Below are 13736 nucleotides of genomic sequence, written 5' to 3'. Positions count from 1 at the left end.
CGGTCGGGTGGGTACGAAGTGAAGGATCGAGGGACAGCTTTGCTGATGTTACATAAGCATCATCTTACCTGTCTTCTGTAAAATAGAATCACAGAATCGCCACGGTTGGAAAAGACCTATAAGTCCAACCGCCAACCTTCCACCAAGTGCTGCTGAGCCTGTCCCCAGTGCCACATCTCCACGGCTTTGAACACCTCCAGGGATGGGCTTTGCACCACTCCCTGTGTAGTCCATGCCACTACCTGACCGCTCTTACTGAGAATTTTGCCTTATACCCAACGTGAACCTCCCCTGGTGCAACATAAGGCCATCACCTCTCATCCTTATGTGAGAGCGGAGGCCGACCCCACCTCAGCACAGCCTCCTTTCAGGAGCTATAGAAAGTCATAAGGTCTGCACAGAGCCACCTCTTCTCCGGACTAATATCCAAATGAAACAGTGGAAATCCAAAAGCTGCCCAGGTAAATGTTTAAAAAGCGTTAATTGGAAAGTAGTTCTGTGCAAGCCCCAGTATTAGTACAGTTCTGATAGTATAACTAAGGTATTGGAAGGTCTGGTAGAGCTGTTCTCAGTAGGATTCACAGCTAACACAGGTTACATACTTAGAAATGACAACATTAATGTGATGGTTGTTACATTTTGACCTTGGCAGGGTTAGGTCAACACTTCCTAATGTGTCAGTAAGTGCCCCAAAATTGTGTTAAGGATTTGGACAGAGCGTGTAATGGGATGGATAGCCTACAAACATAGGAATAACTGGGAATGATCCCACTCCCAAGGAAGAGAGGGAGAATCTCCGAGACCTATCATCAGGTACAATTATTAAAGAATTTTATGTGTGCCTGAAGTTTACATACATAATTACCATACCAACAGGCACTGTGGTTTATGAGAAATGTATTGCAAACAACTTAAATAGAGCTGGTTTCTAACTTAGAAGCAGTAGTGAAGGTCTTGCCTCTCTGTCTGACAGCTTGGTTACTTAAGCTGCTGTATCATCTCTTCTTTCGTGTGTCACACAGAATCACAGAATTGTTGGGGTTGGATGGGACCTTTAGAGATGGTGTCCAACCCCCTGCACTATTCTGCCAGCAAGCTGGATTGTTTGAATTTAGTGACTCAATAATATTGCTCTATTGTCTGAGTCATTGAATTTTTATTCTGAGGTCAAAGAAAATACCACATGCTGTGTTCCTTTTCAGGAAAGACAATAGTTCCGTGGGAGAGGTGACGATTAGTCAGTTGCATTTGGTATCTGATTTGGTACTCTGTTACTGCTATTTGATTTCACTAGTAGCATCGGAATGATACAACTGAAAACAAGAAACAGAACACATGGTTTGGTTTGTTCTTTTTGTTTTAAAATGGATAAATGGTCCTTTACTTTTCCCTCTCTCCAGTTCTTGTGCCAGCAATTCACTGCAGGGATTGTCTGTTTTCCTGACAAACTCTGTTAGATAATCCCACAGATGACTGTCATTATACCATGCAAGTTATTTTATTGATATTCTCTTTAAAGGTATGTCAAAATATGTTCTGTGATTATTGAAGGTACTTTATGGGTTATCATCTTCTTTTAAAATAACTTAGAAGCTAGAAAGAATCCCTTGGTCACTAGACGAATCGTTGGACAAATGACTTCCTCAGGTTTAGAAGTGGTCTGCAACTTACTGTTGTAAAGGAATTAATTTGGGTATTATTAGAAAAAAATTCTTTGTTAAACATTTCTGGTGTTTTCTAGGATTTCGTAGGACTACCAATTTTGCAGTGATTTTAAGTACAAATTATTTCAACTCTGGAAAGATCAGCAATAAAGATAGCAAATCTTCAAATGCTGCTTCAATGGCAAGTTGAATATGTGGTTACACTGAATTAAGAATTGTGGTTTGGTTTTGAGGGAAGACAGGTCTGTGAACAGTACAATCTTGACCACTTATGAAATAGATTAAGATTTCATTTAATTACTAAGATTTATAGCATAAATATAAATATACCACTTTACAAGTACAACTTGTATCACTTGCTGCTGTGAATTTGCCATTAATCAATGGGCAATAATGGCCTTCCTATTATAGAGAATTATCAATGCTATAGACTGTGGGATTCTCCTGAAAAGGCATGAAGAGAAAAGGAAGGCATAGTTGGGTGAGGGGTGGAAAACTGGACCAGGCAAAGGTCTGGTAGTGGTTTTCTGCCTCCTCATCTTCTTTACCGTCTTGGTGCATAGCCTGTGGCAGTTTTGTTGCTGGGAAAACTGATAAACCTGACTCTGCCCCTTCCGATCACAGCCTACACTAATATCAAGAGCCTGACCCAGCAATTTCTGTCGGGACGTCGTGCCACTCTGTTGTCGTTTCGTGTCAAGGTGGTGCTGTGCCAAGACGAAAAACATGCTACAGCACTCACAGATGTGCTTCCATGGCTCTAGGCTTAAGTAAAAGAAATATAACCAACTCCTGCAGGACACAGGGGAGGACTTCCTTGCTTTTTCATGAAGCAGACCGTGCATAGCTTATCACACTAATCTCATACAGCAGAAGCAGCGTGCACTCTAGCCATTACGTAACAATATCAGCAGAGACCAGATGCTAGCAGAATACAAAAGTAGTGCAGGGACCACTATTGAGTGGTATCCCCTCTCAGCTGCACTGAGACCCCCACACTGTGCACACCAACATCTGCACTGACCATGGAACATCAGACTGTATTGCCCTTCCTAACAATCCCTTCCTCTTTAGCACGGTATTTGTTGTATGGTTGGAATTGCTATCTGTTGAGCATTTGCCAACTGAGATTGTAATTGCTTAAGTACATTGTATTAAATAAATGTATAGCTAACTGCCTGCCTCGTGGTCAGTGAAGTGTATTAACTGAGCTCTGTGTGACACCGCTGACCATCAGGCAGGGAACAGAACGGAGCGTGACACCGCTGACCACAGTGTGCAGTATGGGCCTGGTACAAATCTCTCCTGTTCTTTTAAGTCCGTTCACGTACAGTAAATAGAACCTGCTTTAGGGACAAGGTGGTGTTTTGTTGACTTGGTTAACTGCAGTAAGCTGGTTTCTCGTAATGCTTTGGAGTACTGCCTGGAATCTATGCTGGCATAGATTCAGAAACTTGCCCTTTAAACTCCGTAAGGATATTTTGAATAACTCTATAGTAGTAATTGTGCCTTAAGTATCTCAGTTACAGCTTAATATTCAGAGCAACCGAATGCTTAAAGATTTTGTTTAAGAATGACTTTTACCTCACTTGTATTAGATACACAGACGCAGTTTGATGGGGGATCAGTAAAATGCTTAAATTTTGAGGAGATAGATTGGCCAAATTACAGAAGTTATTGAATAGATAAATTTCTATTTATCTGTTTAGATACATCTGTTTAGATCTCTAACATGCTTGCTGGACAGTTCTTCAACCACAGCTTTCAATGGCAAAGTCTACTTCATCTTTTGTCGCAGACGCTGTGGTTAAGTGGCTTTTGCTATGTTTGCTTGTGTTTGTTCTTATTTATTCCAAATTTGTAGCTTTGAAGGGAGAAATAATTTTTCTCAGGAAAAAGAAGAATACAGAAAGAAACATAAAAAAAGAGAAGTGAAAAAGAGTTCCTAATCTCCTTATGTAGTGAAGGGAGAAACCTCTATTTACAATTCTTAATTTGTTTGACATGCAGATTTCTGTGAAGCAGACCAGTACTGCAGTGTTTCTGTTCAATAGTATCTTTTCTTAATTTGTTAACTTTTTCTGGTTCATTGAATAGCTTCAGCTCCCTAAAAATCCTTGAACTCAATCACAGAGAACTTGACAAGGTGTCAGAGGAATCCATGCTGTTTCTATAAGCCTGCATCACACCCAGAGGTGGAAGCATTCAGGATTGTTCAATCCCTTATGTAAGCCACAGAAATATTGCTTTGAAGCAAAGTCCAACACACTGACTTGCACATTCTTTTACACTGAATTACACTGAATGCTACTGGAGATGTCTTGCCCTACCTGCAGCACACAGCTCAGTCTCTCCTGGGGATAGAGGTCCAACCTGTTTCGGCAAAAACAAAAGCATGGTGCACGTTTGTCTGTTAACAGTGGCCTATGAGCCTCTCCTTTTCAATGGAGTCTGTGCTCAGGAAGAGACTACAATTTCCTCTGCTGTCCCAGAGATGCTGAAGTCAGTCTCTTGGCTTAGGAGAGAAGGAAGCTTGAGGATGCCTTTGCTGTTCCCATGAAAGCACTTCTGCCTGATCCCCAGACTGGAGGCTGAAGCATCTGTTTCTCTCATGGATGGGCCTCCGTTCATGATCCACAGATTTATTTTTTTAAACCAGAATCTATAAATAATCACCAAGTAAAGGTATTGAAATACATCTTGGAAGAAGGGCAATAACCCAGCCCTGCTTGTTTCTCAGAAGGCATTAACTTCTGGTTTCACTCTTCGGGCAGGATAGAACAGCTTCAAAAAAAGAGTTTGAGAGCTCCATGTCCCTCTCAGCCAACCAGCCCTGAGGTCACACTGCAGAGCTGTAAAAACATGAATCTGAAGCTCCTGAAGAAGAAAACTTCATCTGATCATCAGATTCACTGGCTGCTGTTACAAGAAAATGAGCACAGCTACTGAAATGAAAGTAGCACTAAGGGCTTGTTTTTACAAGTGACTAAAGATAGAGCTACCGTGACTGATGTGTATTTTAGTATCTTTTGTGTCTAAAACCTGCTAGCTGACAAAAATCAGAAATGCTGCAGGGAAGCCCCTAAAATACATGATTTTACCAACTGTCAAACTGTCAGTGGAGTGGTTTTGCCCAGTTTTCTCATCTCCATCATTGTGAAACTTGAACTGTGGTTTTGAACTTGTGCTTTTCCTTGTTGGTGTGGGTTTGAACTTGTTTTGTTTTTTGTTTTCCATTCTTGCTCTCTTGTATTTCAGTGTAAAGAGAAATTACAGTTTTTATCACCTGCTCAATGCTGCAGTGTACTGGGCTAATTAAGTGAAGTCCAAGTAATGGTGACAGAAAGAGTATTAATTCCTTTTTTCTTCTGTTTCTTCAATTTCTGTAATTGCTCTCAGCTATAGAAGACAAAAAAAGATAATAGTTTAGATAACATTTCTTTAACAAGATTAGTACTGTTGTGTGCTGCTTATCCCAAAACTATTGGCAAGAGGTTTGCATGACAGTTACCTGACACTTGCAAACTTCTTGAAAACCAAAAGGTGGAATAACAGCTTCTTCCTGTCTCTTCCTCAGTCCATAGGCCAGGAGGCAATTGGATGCTGCCACAGGTCCTGGTGCTCACTGCAGCCAGCTGCCACTGAAAATGCTTTGCACTCCATGGCATGCTGACAAAATACCTTGTCCCTAAGGTGTTACTTTAGCTTTGCACTCCATGGCATGCTGACAAAATATCTTGTCCCTAAGGTGTTACTTTTCCTGCATGTGACAGATGTTATCTTCTTTTCCTAAGACAAGTAAGAAAGGTACTAATGCATTTACAGCAATGGTTTCCCTACCCTCAGAAGCGTCACAATTTCTTCCTTGTTAGCCATCATGGCTGTGCTGCTCCTGCGGAAATTTTTCTTGAAAGTCTGCTGAAATTTTTTACCTTTTCTCTACCTCTTCTCTTTCAGGTAAGAACATCAATGGGACTTGCACAGCTACTGTTAATTGTGATAAAACCTGCAATAGTGATGCTGCAGTGGAAAACAAGATAGATAGATCTGTAACATCTTCCAAAGAATGAGTACAAGTCATTTCAGGAATGTTCCCCACATTTAACTGTTCCTACAATGCAAGTGTGAAAAGCTACACTTACCCTTCTAGAGCTGCCATATGTGGACAGGACTGGTTACCCAAGAGGTGAGGCTATAGGGCTGTGAATAAGCATCAGACAGCTTTTAAAACAAAACATCTTTGAAAGAGAATACCAAAGGAAGAAAGATTTTGCTTGGGTGAACTACAAATTAAGGAGTAGGTGGGCAGTTTTTCTGTAAACTAGAGTAAGTCGTGTAATGTAGCTAAAATGATTTTCTCTAGGAAATATTCCCTTCCAATACAACTTACTGGGGCTCTACAAGTGAGCAGTCTTTCAAGGATCAAAGACTGATAATCCCTTTAGAACATCCTCACATTTCATTTTCCCAGTCACTTGTTTGAGGACCTGGAGAAGTACGTGAGAAATGATAGAGCCACTCTGCAATCAGCTCTGGAGCTCCTCTCATGCAGAACAGATCACTTGGAACAGGCACTGAATCTGCTGACGTTTAGGTCATAGAGGTCCAGCACCAGTAAAAATTACCAGTAAGAATTGTGTAGTAGGATAACAACGTGCTTATAAATGATTAGTACTTGTTCTGAACACCAGCAAATTTTTGTTAATTTAGTTTTCAGTTGTTATTTCACAGATATTTGCAGTCTAATCTTTGCACTTGCTAGACTGGAAGTATCCCATCTTCTGAGTTCCTAACCTCAGACCTCAGCTTAGAGAATTATATTCTGGGGAAGCAATCAGCATGACCAGCTCCATACACTATCTCATCTGCAGTGTGTCTACTATGGTACTGTGGCCCATCATAGCGTCTGGGAAGCAATATGGTAGATGCTAGAGCTGTCAGGATGGAGGGATGCTGAAGAACTTCTGCACATCAGTAGAAGCTCAGTTAGTTTCTGAGGTGAAAATAGGGATGTAGGGAAAAGATTTGATCAGATATTTTTTATAAATAACCTCTGGGGAAGAATAACCAATTATGTTTAAAACATCTCCCACAATATCGCATCTGTACTTCCCTACTGGAAGTAATTTTTCTTAATAGACATTTAAATTAAGAACTGTAGACCTTGGAAGAATTTCTTAGGAAATTCTGTGTGCATGTGCATGATGAAAAATACAGTGATGACCAAAGTCACCATTCTAATACACAAAGTAAGTTTCCACAGTCCAGCACTGCAAAATGTAGCAAAGTTAGGGGAGATGCCAGCAACTATACATTCATCAAGGGAGCATTCTCGAATGCTGATGGAGGTTGCTGCAAAGTCCTGACTGATTTCTGTGTATACTTGAAATTCCTTTAACATAGTCTGAGCTGTTGTCTCTGGTTTTCCAATCAGCTAGTGACCTTGTCTTCTCTGGACATAAATTGGATTCAGTACCATAATTTTAGTTTAGGATTCCTTTTATCCAGTCTGAATAGCACTGACAGACTGCTGGTTGAGCAATTTTTCATAGCCTGAAAAGTCCATTTAGCAATTTTCCTTCCTTTCTGACTGGAGTGATTCAAGCTGTATAGTACAGTGGCATCAGCATGTCAGCATTCTGCATCACAGATGAATGCGTTTATTTATCGACACAGCTTCCCTGCCTAAGAATTCTCTTTAAATAACACATAAACTAAAGTAGATAAGTGATGTGACATAGTTAAGGTATCTCTATTTAAGGATCACAATGGTAGCCATTTCTGAAAGTCCAAAGGAAAAGAAATCCAGAAAGTTCTAAACAGTGGCAACGTGAGAAGCAATGAATAGCAAAAAATGTACAGTCTGGCTTAGTTCTCCTTTTTCATATGCATTGTTTGTGTTATGATGTGTTTCAAAGAGGAAAGTTGGGTAAAAAGGAGAACTTATGCTTTTGATTTCTTTCTTGAGAGGAAGTATCACTTCTAAGTAAATATCAATCTACACTAATTTTGAAATCCAAATAGCCATCCAAATCTTGGCAATTAATTTAACTGTTTTTCCTAGGGGTGTGAAGCAGATGGAATGTACCAGCTTTTGGCCTTTGGTACCTGGCACTGCGGTGTGTCATGAGCCTCAGTAGATTCTACCTGTGTCAAGATGGTAAGAGAATGTTTTGATTTTACAAATGCAAAAACAGAAGCAGAAATAGAAATAATATTTTGCCAAAATAACAAGTTAGCAGTGCTACAAGTTGAGTCAAGTTTTCAAAGCCTAATGCCACTGTAGTCCCCTTCCCCTCATTTTGCTCATAGCTACAAGATAATTTTAAAGTCACAGGCAGAGAATACTTCTAGCACATTATTTGCTTGATATGTTTTCCTACAGCCCAGCAAAAGCTGGGGACAGCTGTGTAGAAAGCATGCTTCCCACCGGATGATGGTCTTGAAGATATTTTTGAAAAACAAGAATCCTGAAAATGTGTGGGAAGAGTAAAACAAGAATGAGTTATAATCCTTATACTCTAATACCTGTGCAAAGGCAATCCCGCTTTTGGTCTGTCTCAAATCCAGCATAAGAAATGACAAAACAATATTGTATTTTATTTTAAAAGCCTATAATCACTTCTTTTTGCTGTACTTTCCCTGGGTTCCTTTGCAGGGAGAAACTGCTTCAGGTGTGAAACGTAAAATACCTGCTTCCCTCGTGCTTAAGTGCAATCCCAATGATGTATTACAAGCTATTTGTTTACTTGCTTGTCTGCATCTGGAGGGAACTATCCCATGGACATGAGCTCTTTCTTTGCCCATAAAAAGGAATCTACCATACATGCTTTCTTTATCTAACTTTTGCAAAAGATAAGGTGTTTCAGGTCAAAGATTTGAAGAGTCGGGCAGAGAATTACAGTTTATATTCACTTTCTTCTTTTAATACATGGCTTACTATGTTGCTTGAATCTCCCACCAGGAAGAAGACTTCTTAGTCAGAAGTGCTGCCTAGAGACACCTTGAATATGACTGATGATGCCAAAAAAACTTTCTGTAAATCTCCATATCCAAGAAGCTGAGACTGGGACTGCCTCTCTTCCCCACGCTGCAGAACGCTCATTGACGTTTGCTGTGAGAGTAAGCAGCTCCCAGCTTTCTGGAGGGCAGAACTTCAGCATATGCTCTTCTGCTCCTCAAGATGGTAATGTACAAGTGTAGACATCTGATTCAGTACAGTTCTGTGTTCATAGAAGATTTTTTTCTGTGCTACTCTGAGTGAGTAGGATCGTATTCCTACTCGTACTTCAACAAATGTTCTCTCTCCTGTTTTGAGTCAATGTAGGCAGCAACTTTAATAGTTAATACATTTAAAAAACATCCTGTATACATTTTTTAACTGAAACATGAATGTGCCTGAAAAATCTAAGGGGTTTACTTTCCCATGAGGAAAATAAATTGCAGATTATATAGTTACAGTTTGAACTTGTTACCCACCTGCACTACAAGACAAAATTATACTGCCATATAATATTTGCTTGTTTTTCCTATGTTTTCCATCTATTTCATGTTAATGAGCGTAAACACTAACATCCAGAAAAAGCATAAAATCATTTTTCTTCTACAAAGATTTTAGATGTTACCCAGAATTGGCAGTTATGTATTTATAACTTCTATAATCATATAGCAAGTTCATTTCAGTGCACTGTTTCTAGCTAGGTGGAATTATTGATCCAACTTCATATGTATCTGATGAAAAGAAATGGCAGTGTTCAAGGAAGTGAAACCGCTGAGCAAATGACGAAAAAAATATTTGGGTATTTGAATCCTTATCCCATAGTTGGCCTACATTCTTGTTTAGCAATCACACAGTAAACTGGATGTTAAAGATTCTACCTATAAGCCTTCAAAGAGCCCTAGAAATTTTTCTCTGGTTTTTATTTTAAAGCTGTACATTTTGCTATAGCAATCAGGTACTTAAAAATATAGAAGAAAAAAACTGAGAATTGTCAGTAATTGGTAACTGTTTATTTACCCACTGCCATCTTTATAACTCCTTTTATGTGTATTCTCAAATATAAACAATACCTAAACATAAGCTGCTGCAACAGGTCATATAGATCAGTAAATAAAAACTTCAAAATAAAATTAAGGAAAATGAATCAGATTTAAGAAGCAGCCATTCTGGGCTGCATTAAGTGAAGTATTGCCAGCAGGTGGAAGGAGATGATCCTGCCCCTCTGCTTGGCACTGGTGAGGCAGCACCTGGTGTTCTATGTCCAGTGCTGAGCCCCCCAGTACAGGAGAGACCAGGAGATGCTTGAAAGAATCCCAACGTAGTGCCATAAAAATAACAAAAGGATTGGAGCTGAGAGAGCAGGGCTGTTCAGCCTGGAGACTTGTCAGTGTCCATAGATACTCGAATGGAGGAGGTGCTCCAAGTTTTGCCCAGTGCCTCTTGTCCTGGCATTGAGTGCCACTGAAAAGAGCCTAGGCTTTCTACCCTGGTTCTCTTGTTTGGCTTTTCTGAAAGAATTTATTCACAACCTAATCTCTAATTCTGCATTGGAACCTCCAAGCTTTAAATCTATCCCTCATGCAAGGATGTGTTTTGTGTTGAAGCTTTTGGTACTGCTCTGATTTAGCAGTGGCCTTGGTGGGCCCACTGGTGTGTCCACACTCCAACTCTACTGGGAGACAAAGTAATCCTCTTCAGTGAGACAAATGTTTTTGATATTGTGTTTTTTTAAGTGACCGTGTTGCTGATTTGGTGAATTGTCCTTTTATTAATGCTTGGAAGAATTGCGTTGTTTGGTCATTTCGTGAAGAAGTTATTTGTTCTTGGAAGTGTTATTTAAAGGCTAACTCAAATGAGGAAACACCTCTGCTATTGCAGGCCAAAGTCTCTCAACTTTTTTTTTCACTTCATCTTTTTGATGCTGACTGAGTGAAACTTTTATTTTAGTGGAAGTTCATATTTTGCTCAAACCTCCTTAAAGCATCTTCAGATGCAGATATAAATCTTTTTAAGGAGATCCTACCTAGAGTAAGAAAGCTTATTTTGGGTGCTACAGCTTCTGATGTCCATGCATCGCTTAACCTCATGCTGAAGGAAGATGTGATATCCAAGGAGAATCACCAGGCCTTGCTCCATGAAAAAGACAGGGAGGACTTACCTAGGAAGATATGACTGACATTTATGGAAAAATGGGATCTGTATTTTGTTTCCCCACTATTGTTTAAACTCTGTGGCAATAAACCTCAAAACATGACACATAACGAGCCAACAGGGACCAAGTACTTATCTGGTAAATCAGATTTTTCTTTTTGTATTGTTAAAGATTTACTTTTGTTTATTGCATTGTAACAGTGCAAAGTGCATCAGTAGGGAGCAGGCAAGGAAGAGAAGAGAGCAGAATGTAATCCAAGAGCAGCTACGGACAGATCCACCCAGATTCAGGTTAGCTCTCCAATAGTCATTTATATAGTCAGTCCATAATAAAACTTAATCTTTGATATCTTTGCAGAACAAGAAATGCAAAGTAGATCAAGGACCACAGTAAAGTCAGTTTTTGTCTACTGACATCTCAACCATTGCTAATCTGAGCAGCATTGGTTCACAACCCATTCTGACAACTCATGGTGAGGATATCACTCATCTTTTTCAAGCATATGTGGGAAGAACATTCTCTATTGTAAATTCTAGCTGCCTATAAGCATAAAAATTACAATATCTTTAACAGACTGCTGCATATTTAATGAGAGGAAGTACTTAACGATGTAAGAAGTTGGATTCAAGAACTGTGAGGCTCTTAGTGGGCAGAAGGAGAGATAAAAATATAAAGTCCTTATAATTGTGAGGTAGTAAACTCACTTAACTTTTAAGTCTTACCCATCAGAAGATTAACGTTGTATATAATGCAGAACAGAAGTAGTCTTGGGACAATCCCAATGTGGCCCATACTGTGTGAAACTGAACTTCAACTTAGTTATATTATTCAGAATGACTTTTAGAAAACAATTCTAAAAGGATAATGAAAGAATAATTAGTAGAATATGCAGATAGTCCTGTAAATCTGATGGGAGAACGTTGGGCTGCAGCATAGGGCTGTGTGTAAAGTTTTACCTCTCCTGTAACACAGTATTGGGCATCACTTTTCAGGGCATTTCTGAGAATACAAGAAGAAATGCTAATGAAAAAAATAATATAGTTCATTAGTGGAAAAATACTGAACAGGAAGATCTTAGTGGTGTTCTTACATTCAAATTAATACCAAGAAGTCATATTTAAATGTAGAATATCACAGCAGGTAGCCTAGGGTTACATAAGCTGGGGTCCTGTGTAGTCTGCTTCTAATTAAATCCCTGAAATGCTTGCAAACACATCTACTGCTTCTCATTTTCGTAATGCTCATGCCTAAAATCTCCATTCAAAGATCATGATCCTGCCAAGCCTGGCTCTGCATCTCTGTCACAAAATTTGGATTAATTTGAGACATGACAGAGGGAAACCAAAGTATATCAGAATAGGCATTAGTCTTCATCCATCACATGTTCAACCATTGTCACTGTTCTCTAGATTTTGTAATTAGGAGAAGAGCTTAAAGAAGTAGCTTCAAAGATAGACGTTTATCAGGAAATGACTCAAACTATTAGATTAAACTTCCTTTGAAGCAATTTTTTTTTTTTGAAGTTTCTTTTTCAAATCTATGTTCAATGATTTTTACTTAGCAAAGACAGCACAGGTCAGGAACAGACTGATACCAGCACGTCCTGAATCAGGATCTCTAAAATGAGGTTGAGAAAGCCTCAGATTTCCTCCACTTGCAAAGTGCCTCATTTACATCAATTCTGCAGTGCTTCCAATATCCATTGGTACGTTCTGCTTGTTCCTTTTGCTGTAGGGCAGCTTATCTTCATTTTGAATCAGCAAAAACTGAAGCACAGAAGCAGGTGCTCACCTAAGGAGTTTAGGCACTTTTCAGCTGTCTCACAGCCTCCTGTCTTCTTTACACTCTGTCTCTAAGACCATCATTAGAGATTAGTTCATTAGATGAACCACTACTCTGATTTGTTCCAGCAATTCTTTTCTGCTGTTTCTAAGCAGCTATGGCTGTTGTGCACAAAGTGGGCAACTTTTTTTACTGTAGTTATATGAATTGGAATTATAGTAAACAGCTGAGCTCCTTTGTTCTCCAAATTTTCATTCTTGAGGTACATTGATTACACCAGGGAATTATAGCCACAGAAACTGATGAAGTTTGCCTACAGGACTGATAAAGGAGCTTCTGATTTGAGGTGTTGTGCTGCATGTTACAAGATTAAAAATAATCCTCTTGACTGTTTGTAGGGGTTTTCCTTGCAATGACTGTATTACAATCAGCTGTTCCCAGGCAGGAAACAGCATTATCTCTTCTAGGTAAATGTGTTCCCATGGAACCTGGTGGAAATGGAGCTAAAAGAAAAAGGCTTACACAGATCAGCAGCTACTTTGCTTATAGGACCTGCTGCTGCCTTGTGAGGAAGCCAACTGTTACCAAGCAGCTGACCAAAAGTTTGCAAGTCCTGGACACCACTGACTTGATCAAATCCCACTGCTTTCCTTCCCCCTTCAAACTCCGGAACTTTGTTATAAGCTTACAAGAAGCACTTGCTCATTTGAGGATAAGTTCTTTTTTAAGCAATTTCTAACTTGTTAGGTCTTTGCATAATAAAAAATTTGAAAAATAGGTAAACAGGGTTGCATTTCCACATGGAAGCAACAATAGGCATTGCGGTAGGAACACTCATTAGGTAAGTTAGTTTTCAACTTTGTCTTATGACAGACAGGCACCAGCAAGGTGTGACTCAGTCTGAGATTCATTAGATGAATAAACACTGTCTGCCAAATGTTGGTACCAGCAAACTCTGAATGCCATGTGTAAGCCAGACAAGTTTTATGTTGCATAGAGCACCAAACTTGTCCGTTTGGACCAAGGGCAAAAGCCACTTGCAGAAGATACCAAATTAGCGTTGTTTTGGCAGTTTGTAACCATGTGAAGGGTACTTTCACTTCTGTATGAGCAAATGAAGCCCCAAGGTAAGAGTGCT

The 13736-nt window shown here is 39.5% G+C and overlaps 1 protein-coding gene across 4 annotated transcripts in view; it reads left to right on the top strand.

The window, feature by feature from the left end:
* The first annotated feature begins 22 nt into the window (after nt 1-22).
* The window catches only part of CIITA (class II major histocompatibility complex transactivator), a 40538-nt gene continuing 26824 nt past the window's right edge, over nt 23-13736 (top strand). For 2 of the 4 annotated variants that reach the window (XM_010719422.4, XM_010719419.4), the window contains exons 1-4: nt 23-461; nt 5622-5850; nt 7729-7824; nt 8629-8850. In XM_010719422.4, the coding sequence (XP_010717724.1) occupies nt 8682-8850 (169 nt within the window). In that variant the 5' untranslated portion in view covers nt 23-461; nt 5622-5850; nt 7729-7824; nt 8629-8681. Of the gene's footprint in view, nt 462-5621; nt 5851-7728; nt 7825-8628; nt 8851-13508; nt 13726-13736 lie in introns of those variants that run through there. The other 2 variants (XM_010719424.4, XM_085237569.1) reach the window with 1 other exon arrangement.

Source organism: Meleagris gallopavo, chromosome 16 (genome assembly GCF_905368555.1).
Source record: "Meleagris gallopavo chromosome 16, MGAL_WU_HG_1.1, whole genome shotgun sequence".
NCBI classification, from domain to species: domain Eukaryota; kingdom Metazoa; phylum Chordata; class Aves; order Galliformes; family Phasianidae; genus Meleagris; species Meleagris gallopavo.
This window is presented reverse-complemented; position numbering and strand designations above follow the sequence as displayed.